The sequence below is a fragment of the Neltuma alba genome, unplaced genomic scaffold (genome assembly GCF_004799145.2).
Source record: "Neltuma alba isolate B1F8T4 unplaced genomic scaffold, ASM479914v2 tig00008070_pilon, whole genome shotgun sequence".
Classification (NCBI taxonomy): domain Eukaryota; kingdom Viridiplantae; phylum Streptophyta; class Magnoliopsida; order Fabales; family Fabaceae; genus Neltuma; species Neltuma alba.
In genome coordinates, this window is record NW_021634940.1 from 31166 (window position 1) to 42223 (window position 11058).

The 11058-nt window shown below is 35.3% G+C and overlaps 1 protein-coding gene across 1 annotated transcript; it reads right to left on the reverse strand.

Annotated features, from left to right (window-relative positions):
- Window positions 1–2248: 2248 nt before the first annotated feature.
- Window positions 2249–3223, reverse strand: LOC114753688 (auxin-induced protein 6B-like). Its single transcript, XM_028942390.1, has one exon. It carries the CDS (start codon window positions 3221–3223, stop codon window positions 2777–2779), a length of 447 nt encoding a protein of 148 aa, XP_028798223.1. The 3' UTR covers window positions 2249–2776.
- Window positions 3224–11058: the final 7835 nt, after the last annotated feature.

The following is an 11058-nucleotide window of genomic DNA, read 5'->3' on the forward strand; positions in this document are numbered from 1 at the left end:
GTGCATGAGCCAATGACAAATCAGTTTGGTGTTAAAAGCATAACAGGACATAAAAGCAATGGAATCCATCCATTAGTGTGTGACACCTCGTGGAGTTTACTGTTATCTCCTGTCCTAATTATTAAACCTCGTTTATAGCCCACAAATAAGGTCTTATAATTAAAACTGGAGGTAATATTTTAGAGAGTTTTCCCTTCTAGTATTTTTTTCCCTCCTTAATTTTCTTCCGATCAAAACAAAGGGTTAGTGACCCTTCCCTTCATCTGCTTGTCTGGGTAATACTTCCCCTAAGTAAGACTGGTCTTTTAATAATAACATTAATATTACAAGTATATACTTAAAGAAAGATCTAATTCTCAAAGACCAGCTCATTAAAAGTCTAAAAATCATAAGAGCTGGTCCTGGTGGGTGACTTTTTTTGTTTTTTGTTGGGTGCATTTACTTAGTCGTTATTTTACAGGGTACTAATAAAGCTAGAAAAAGCGTGGTTCATTATTGTTAGTTTCTCGGTGTTCTAGCGATAAGTACAGTGAGGCCCACTTCTCTGTAGTAGTGGGCCGGCCCTGCAAGAAATGTTGGACGCAGAGTCGTTTCCATCTTCATTCACATGCACGACTTTAAACTTCCATATTGGTTCAGTTTCACATTTTGGTTATGGTGTGACTTTTCTTTCTCAGTGCTGGCAGAAACAGTTAATTTGATTCCAATTTTATCCCCACCGCTGTGGACCATTTGATGGCTGGATTAGAGACAATTTGGTGATGGCCTTTGAAAATGGTGATGCCACCATTTGAAAAAAGAAATGGTTGGAGCAAAAAAGCTGCAAATGTACGACTAATCCCAGTTCTCCATACCGTCATTGGGGTTTTCTGCAGCGTTTGGTCCCTAACCACCCACAGCTTCATTTAACACTTGAAGCCCCACACTCACCTCTTTCCTTTGCATTATATAATTGCTTGTTTGTAATTTTAGGTTATACGATGAACATACAGGATAAGTTGTCTAGTAAAATAAAAAAAACACTTATTTTAATTATTCCTAGACCTATTCATTGATCTTCTTCCCTATATTTCCATCTTTGTTTTGTATCAAACAGGAAGCGCATTCAAGGTAAAAACTGAAAAAAGAAAGAAAGAAAGAAGGGCAATGCTCAATACCCAATTTTTTGTTCAGTTTTAACATCAATTTCATTCTCTGTTTTTTTTCCCCCGGGAGATCAATTTATTTTGTCACATGAATTAAACAGCTCCGACTTTAGCCGCTAGCCGTACCCGCTTGATACTAGTCTCCGTGGATAAAGGACCACTATCCTTTTGCTTGCTGGTCCTAACATATTCTTTTCGCACATATGTGTTTTTATAGAAACAATTCTGTTTGAGGTGTTATCAGGCACCAAATCTCAGCACATTTTTTAATGAGGATTTATATATTAATTTATCACGTTGTAGAGTTTTTTTTTTTTCCTAGACTCAATTTGGTGTTAATATTAATATTTGAACTTGGAACCTCAGAGTAATACTTTAGACAGCCTACCGTGAAGCCCAAATATGCTGGCTATCCTTTCTGGGCTTTTTTATGTTAGGTACAAACGCGGGCCTAAATTTAGCCTTCCTCAAATCTGGGCTTCGGTTAACAAATAAAGTGAGTTGTCAGACTTTAGCCTAGTTAAATTAATTAGCGCTGGTGAAAAAACAAAAAAGGCTAGTTGAATTTGCCGCTTTGGAATTTGATTTAACGATTTCTGAACTGTGACGGACGCCAAAAAAACAAAACAAAACAAAAGGAATAGTATCTCAAATTCTCAATCTCATCACAACACAACTTTAACCGAACCGCCGAACATGTATGGACCTATTTGCATCTGGACCACACGAACTTGCGTGTGACTCTTGACTCCATCAGTCCATCGACAAACCCAGTTATTTCTGTTTCAAGAAATATTTTAACATCTTTCAGGGTGGCAGAACCACTTGGCCTATAACTTTCTAGTTGCAACTATTATCCAGCAACGAATTGCAAATTGGCAATGACTCCATTGACGTAGTAATAAAGTTTAATTTCATTTTACTTTGTGTGCTGGAAGATTGTCATTTGTCACATATCAACTATCTGGAAGTCTGGAATCAGGGGAAACAGAGACCACTCTGTAACAAAGCTATGGGAGGCCTTCCCCTGTTTTGCTTTCAAGAAAGGCGCCGCCTTTTAACTATTGGAACGGCTGAAAAGATAGTAAAAAGAACACAGCCACTGAAATGAAGCCATTGCCCATGGTTTAAAGACTTGAAAATTCAAATTTATCTACAGTTTAACTGATTCTCATCATCAATAAAATTTCCTCCAAAAAAAATGATATTTACAAAAATAGCGTCATTGATGTTCGCCCCAGAGAATTAGCTGTTGTAAAGATAACTCGTGCCTCTTTAATCTTTATCTCCTCGCCGTTCTGGGGCTCATTACAGTGATTAGCTATTGTGAATCGAGCACTCGAGTTCCTTGGCGAGCGGGAGGCTCCACAAGAATTCCGATCAAAGACAATGGGTCTGAGGATCTCCAAACATTGTCAGTTGTTCCGTTCCGAAAAAATTTCGAACGAGCTTGCAATCGGAAACTCCGATGGCCCTCATAAAACCCACAGTTCCACCCGCCGGCACCGGCTTTGCTTTGCCCTGACAAGCTTGCTCAGCTCCTGCTACTCACTGGATCTAATTCCAGATCACGAAATTCGCCTCGCGAAAGAAGTCCATGGATCTCAGAATCGAACCCTTCCCTTTTCGAATCATTGAGCAGAAGTGAACCCATGAAGCAGCGGTCGACATTCTTGCCAGACTTCGAGGTTGTTCCTCAAACCCTCATGGCAATACCTGTGAAACTCGTCGAGGTTACGGAACCGGGCCGATTTGCCAGAGTCAGCCCTGGAAACAAACCGGAGAACTTCTTGGAAGGTTTCTTCGTCGCATGGAATGGAGAGCGGTCCGGTGTTGGAGAATCCGTACTCCTCCTCCACTTGACTCAGTAGCTTATTGAAGAAAGGGTGGTTCAGGTAGCTGGCCTTCATCACATGCCTCCTAACACAGTCTCTGCCGACCCGGACCGCCACGTGGCCAGGCGGGACATCCAACGGAACGCCGTTCGCCGAGGACATGCGTGCCTTATTGCGCCACCGTCGTAGCATCTGGCGCAGCCTGACAATGCACCGGATTTTGCTGCATTTCCCGGCTTCCATTGAAGATCACGACCGGTAAACGACGCACACTGGTTCTGTTTGCGGTCCTGTTTGCGTGGCACTCGCCGTTGCATTCTACTTCCCTGTTGGAGTTTAGGATTTTATAATGCTCTAGTTTGGGAAGCTGCCCTTGATTTCGCAGATAATTACGAACTAATGCCCCTGAGCGCCATGTGCCAGTGATTTCTTGACGTACTATTCCCTTTTTGGCCAGAGTTGACGTACTATTCAAGTTCACAAACGATGATAGAACAACAAGGAGAAAGAACATTGGCGGGATCGCGTAATCCAATTCTGGTTATGTTAAAAATTTTCCTAATTAATGATTTCATCATCCCATCTAATTTTTTTAGACATAGGTATCTTTTTATTAAAAATAATCATATTTAAGAAATTATTAATTCTCATAAAAAATTTAAAATTTAGTTCATCATTTTATAAAAAACTAGTTTCGTCAAACTCAACCCCTATGGGTTATCCCAATTCAGAAAATGTTTGAATAGAAACTCAACTATAATTTTAAAAATAATTTTATAATACATGAAATAAATATATAAAATAATTTGTTTCAATTTAAAAAAACAAAAGTACTTGTTAAAAATACTTTTCAGGCATTGCAAACACCCCGTTTAAAAAGACTTGGCTGTATATATTCTGACCCAGTACGTCATCCACTTCATTGCTTCAAGAGCTCCCTTTTATCATATTTTGTATCAGGAATATGTATTCTCTTAATAGAAGTAGTTTGATTTGAAACACTGTTATGTATTAAATTTCAACATAATTCACAACTTTTATAATTAGAAACACTTAAAAAAGAGGTGTTTGATGTCACTCAGCGCCCCATCAGTCTTGATTTTTCATGCGCACGGGATTAAGAAAATAATAAACATGTTCAATCAGAGCGACACGGCATGAGTGCTGCCTGATTTTTCGGTTGCTCGTGTTAGAGCGAAATTTTTTGACACGGCATTGGATCTGGATGAGTCTACAAATAATCCTTGTTCCAGATATCCGCATGTAAGCAAAACAGGCATAATTATAGTTATTATATTTTTTTTTCGCGTCTAAATATAAGTTCAGTTTATTTTAACTGGCAAACCAAGAAAAAACTTAAATGTATATAATAATTAACTTTTTTCAAATATTTCCTCAATTAAATGCCCTTTTAAAAAGTGCATCCCATACTGATATACTCCTCCGGTCCTTAATATAGGACCTAATTATTGAATTGGTTTTTGTCCTAAATATAAGACCTATTTATCATATTTATCAATTTTCTCTAAATTACCCCTATGGATACTCCATCAACTATAATTAAGAAAGATGATTATAGTATTTTAGGAAAAATGTGCCACATTTCTTATAATTAACTAACTTACCTAACTTCCTTAATCCAATCAAATTAGTTAAATGGATCTTATATTAAGGACCGGAGGAGTAATAATTATGATTTGAAAAAATTGTTGGAAAAAAATTCCCATTACAAAATTAAATACGCAGGTGCAATCTACCTTCAGCGGATGCAACCTTTTTCATTTAACTATAGACAAAATGTAATAATTTTTTTGTCAATGAAGTGTAATATATTTTTTCCAATAAACTGTAATACATTTACGCATAATAACTAAAGTTGTATATAGAACTTTCTACCAAAAAAAAAAAAAGTTGTATATAGAACTGGTAAATAGTTGCACACGCTATAAACAAATTGCATCCGCGTAAAGACCTAAGTCCTCAGGCATTTTTTTGGGGCGAAAAAATCTGTAAAGGAGAATTTTTAAAATTTTCTATAAAAAAATCATCATTTATATTTATAATTTGACTAAAAGATACATTTGACCCTGTAATTGTGTACAAAATTTCAATTTAGTCTCTTAACTTTAAAAAATATATTTTTAGTCATTTAATCCTAAAAATTTGTTAAAAAATAATGAAATTAAGATATTAAATGTTAATAAAATATTTTTAAATACTAACATATTAAGTTTAATTTTCAAAATATTCATGATTATTACCCAAAAAAAAAATCATTGAAGCTTAATGATTTTAGGATTAAAGGACCAAATGTAAGCTTTTTAAAGTTAAAAGATCAAATTGAACCTTATATAAAGTTAAAGAACTAATCTATATTTTGGCCTTATAATTTGAAATTCAGATTTATATTTAAATTTAAGATCAATTAAAAAGTAAAATACTGTAAAACTTTTCAAAGATTGTGCAGGTAATTTTTATATAATATTTCCGTGACTTCTTTGTCATTTTCGAGCAATCTCCCTGTAATCTCCGTACAATATGTAATGATCCCCCGGGGAAGTGCGCTTGGATCACGCGGGATTGACCCCATAATCTCCCAGCACTATTACACGTCTCTTAGAGACATCTGTCAAATGTTACAGTAGTGTAACGTAACGGGAGAATGGTTAAAAAAAAATTACTATTGATAACAACACTTTATTTAGATTTGATAACACTGAATTTGTAAATGACAAAAAAATTTTTAACATTTTTTTATTTAGTATTTACAAATTTCTAGTTTTTTTATCATTTTTCCTAACATAACTACGTCACGAGTCTAAAGAAATAAACAAGCTCTTTAATTTCTATAAAGATAAACTAAACTTGAAAAGCATTATATTACTATATACTCTTTCAGCTCTAAATATAAAACTCACCTGATGGCATAATTTATACTCTAAACTCGGAGGAGTATAATTTTGCTATAAAATATAATGGCCCGATGCAGCTAGGTGTAGGAGCCAAAAAAAAGAAAAGAAAAAAGACGCTGACCAGTACAACGTTGCCGATTAATTGAAGAGATAAGTTTTAATTAATCAGGCAAGTAGCGTAAGGTGATTGTTTGTTGTTTTATGAAGTAAACTCATATGAAACCGCAATTAATTAATTAATTAATTAAAACGGTAGAGCAACGAATGGACAATGTCTTAAGCTTAAACAGTTCAGTTACCATATATGATTGGCTTGACCAGTACCACTCCGCTGAAACCGTAAAATTTCTTAGTTCTGAGCACAAAAACGAGGAACTAGCTAGAAACAGACATGCCATGTATATATGAAGCTCTCAAGGCTAGGCTGGCCACCTATGTTTTTTTAATATATGAATGCTTTGCGAAAAGGAATCTTCAAATATATAAAGGCAAGACTAAGAAACAACCAAAACAAAATGTTAATATATTGATGTGTTTCAGAAACCAAACCATTTCTCAATCTTCAAAATCCAAATCCCACCATAAACCCCATGTGCGGCTGTGTCCCATCTTTCCCTTTTCTCCCTTTTATATTAGTATTCTCAAAAAGCAAACTGCCAAAAGCGCCCTCTTAATCCCCTTCCTGCTTTTTCTATATGGGAGCATCTTTGTCCAATCTTCATCTTCATCTTGATTACTTCCTTCATTTTTCTTCATTTAACATTTAACGAGAAGCCCATCAAATGGCATAGCGACACACGGCACTCAGAGAGCACCTAGTCTGATAACTCATTTAGTCTTCAAAGTGTTGTGTATGTGTGTGTATACAACATTACAATAATAGAGTCAAATGTGTATCCAGGCCAATTCTGATTTGGGGTCCACTTTCTGCATGTTCTTCTAAGTACATGCATCCTCCTCTAAATGCCACAGGTTCATTATTTGAGCCCACAGCCCCACCCTCTCTGAATTTTCTTCTGCTAACCAAACAACCGTCTGATGAATTCTCGGAAACAGTTTCCCAGAATATATATATAATATAATTAACACAATAATAAAGTAATATTTTCTTCCCTCTGCTAAACTTATCTGTAATATAATCTCTGTGAAATGGTCCCCACATTAATTTGAGCGTATGGAAAAAGAAGAAGAGAGGGGGGGAAAAGGTGGTGAAGTGAGGACGAGAAAACGGCTATGGTTGATTGGTGGGTACTTTTACAGAGTGTTTGGTCGTCCAGGTTCGGCTGCGCTTCGTTGTAACATTGGACCCCAAGCTCTAACACCTTTTCAGTACGGCCAATCTGTAATTTCAAAAGCTGTTCTCTCTTATTTATATCCTCCCATATATTATTTCCATGCACTATGATTACAAGACAAAGCAGGATCATTAAAGAAACCAAATTATCAAAGGAAAAGCGACACTAATTAGTTTAATGAATAACGTTTGAAAGAGTGAAAGGATGACGCGTGTTCTAAAAACTGAGCATAGAGTTATTAATAGGCTAGCATAAACTGATCTTGCAGTTGGTTTTTGTCGCGATGTCGCGGCCTTTTAGAATAACTGAAATGAAGGTTGAAGCCCAACCCCACCTGAGCATATAGCCCTCTTAGATGTGGGCGTGTGCGCCCTAAGTACGTAGCTGCCAAATGCTAGGTATATAGGGCAAAGACACTTACAAGTTATGACTTCATCTTACAGCCACGCCAATTTAATTTCATTTATTCATTCTGCAACTTTGCGTGCTCAGTTTTTTGTTATGGGAATCAGATCAGACTTTCGGTGGTGCGTGCAGAAAAAGACTTTGCTAGCCGAGCTAGACCCTTCATATTTCCTTCTTATTCCCTTTTTTCTCCTATCGTGGGCAGCAAAAAGACGTTTATCAATTGCTATACGAAGAAAACACTTAGATCGTGGACGACACATAAAACCCTAATTTAATGGCTAAACCTACTTAAAATATATAGATATAAGAAAAAACGTAGTAGGGTAACGCAAATCAAACAAAAGAAAGACTTCCAATGTTTTCATAGCTGTCAATTGTCACAGTCCATACTTAACTTTGATAATAACTTGTAACAATACGCAGAGCCACGTTCCATGTATTTCCATATTATTTTTTTGGCCCATATTTCCACATCATTTTCATATTCATATATACTGAGAAAGATACATTCCATATCTACGAGCGCCCAAAGTTTTGCAGAGGAGGTCACTCGAGCCTACTCAAATGAGGTCTCATGTACTAAAATAAGATCTCGTAGGGTCATATACACCACAGATAGACCCTCGTCATATATATGTATATATAGAATCACTTTACAGATGTGAGGCCACTTGAGCCTGCTCAAATATATTTGGAATCTCCCTAGGGTTTTTTGTTGGTTCATTTATACGTTCATGCACTTACTGGTTTTTGTGTATATATAATAATACCCTGACGGATAAGCTCCATGTTATGAGCTCGTTGCTCCAAATATATATTATCTTGCGCCAGAAAATCAACATTATCGTCACTGTCACTCCCATCCTCCCCCAGCCCACAGATACTGCAAATTATATATATTCGCGAACACATAAAAACAAGCAAATATATAGATACACACACATTCATATGTAGATATCGTCCATCTTCTTCACTGATTCGAAATGTTTACAGGTAGTTCTGAGTAATAATGAAGTTTTAAAAGTAATATATGCGAATACGCCATATTGGTGGCTTTGTTTGATAGCGAACAGTTTTATATGTTACCTATATTGTTGCGACAGTTCTTGACTTCTCATAATAATTGAAGCATGGAGCACATATATACATATACGATTGTAATTTTCCCAATACTTATACCAGGATCTGAGGCCCACGGATTCGTGCAGTACTAACGTACAGAGTAATTAATCTACTCGGTAAATTATTAGAGCTTCTACATGTCTAGTTCCTTTCCGAAAGGGTTTCTTAAAAAAACAGATCTTTCCAACTGATACGATAATAAACTAGAATCTGGGCTTTGTGTCACTCGGACTCATGAAACGAGTCAAACATTTAAATAGTGCGGTTTTGATAATTAGAGCCAGTAGATGGAGGTTAAGTGTCAAAGTTTGATTACTTAATTAACTTGGTTGAAAGAGCTGATGAACGAGTTGATCAAGGGGGCGTCATTGTCAAAACAGCTTTAGCCCGCAAGGTTAGAAACAAATTAATCCTTGAAAAAAGGAAACCTATTGGAAACATGTATAGCTAATTAAAAATTTCAAACTCACATCCTCGATCTTCTAATTTATTCCTTAAAATATTACTACCTCCGGTCCTTAATATAAGACCCCGTTTGACTTTTTGTTTGGTCCTAATTATAAGACCCCAATCCGTTTTCTCTCTCATATTTATGCATTTTTTTCTAAGATAGTCCTTCTAATAATGATAATTCTAGCCAATACACTTAATTAGCAAGGATATTTTAGAAATGACAACACTTATTTATTACAAATAACTAACTTAACTTACTTCCTTAATTTCCTCAAATAAGTCAACTGGGTCTTATAATTAGGACCGGAGGTAGTACTATATTATAAGAATATGTGATCCCAATGTGTTCTTGACCATACATACGGCGTGTTTGTTAGCGGTTCCAACCACACTAATAACAACAATAACAATAATAATTTTCACCAACTCACCAAAAAGGATTATTTCTCCTACCCATAATCCAATCTAGCAGATTACATACTCACCAATATATATTAATTGAAGGCATCTAATGACCCGCCAATTAATGTATTCAGATCGCTGCTGTGTGGCTGTAAATCCGACAAGTTTTGCCACCACTACACAAAGCTAGCTAGCTAAATTATATTCTTTACCTTGAGCTTTTTATGGACGGTGATGATAAGCAGATCAACTGATACTGCTTCTAGTCCTTGATATAAGACCTGAATATTCTTTGTCCTTATTTAATCATATATATTAGAATTTAATTTAGATAGAAATACCTACTAATCAATAGAGATATTTTTTAAAACACATTATAAATTTTAAAAATAAAATAGACTGAAATTTTATATTTAGAATCCCGAAAGTAGCTCTCATATTTATGATTAGAGGTAGTATCTTTCTTATTCTGAAGTTTCCTTCCCTTTGTCAGATCACACATAAATTTCTTATTCAGATGATGAGCAGATCAACTGAATATGATACTACTTCTAGTCCTTAATATAAGATTTAAATAACTAATTTAAAGAGATTAAAAGAATTAGTTAAGTTAATTATTTATAACAAATTAGTATTGACTTTTCTAAATTACGCTTATTTAATTATATATATTGGAACTAAATTTAGGTAGAAATACTTACCAATCAATAGAGATATTTTTTAGGGAGAATTACAACCAAGTCCCATAACTACTAAAAGGTTAAATAACAACTTGAGCAGCTTGTAATAACAAGTTCTAGAATGGAGAATAATAATTTTTGAGACTTGTTTTGTAATTTTTTTCTTATATAGAACCTCATTGTAATGCTTCCTATTTTTTAAAACACATTATAAATTTAAAAAACAAAATAGACTAAAATTTTATATTTAGAATCCCGATTTAACTCTTATGTCTATGATCAGTAGTATCTTTCTTATTCTAAAGTTTCTTTCCCTTTGTCAGATCACACATAGATTTCTACCGAAGCACACAGAGTCCCATTTGTTATCAGTTCATGATGGTACTATATAAATAGTGGGTCTCATGAACTCGTAACAATATAAACTTTAAGCTTTGAAACGTTAGGCCGAATTGGCAATCGACAAGTGCATGAATAATTCTATTGTTCTCGCCAATTGGAACATACATTAAATTATTATTATAATCACTTAGGACCGAAACTAAAATTAAAAAAAGGGGACCCAGAAATTATCTCTCTCCCTCTCTCTCACGCACACGCTTATAGATAACTATGATCAGGGGGATGAAGGGCAGAGATGGATCGAAGGGATATAAATTAATTAAAAAATAATGATTGGACGGCTTAAGTTCGTACGTAGAATAGGCACAGAAACTAGAAATCACGTTACGACGCCGGACTATGCGGCACAGTACAATTCACTCATCTCTGTGGGTGTTTTTTTTTTTTACCAGAATCTCTGTGGG

Excerpts from the sequence above, each read along its gene's own strand:
- LOC114753688 (XM_028942390.1), bottom strand. The coding sequence starts at position 3,223 with ATGGAAGCCGGGAAATGCAGCAAAATCCGGTGCATTGTCAGGCTGCGC.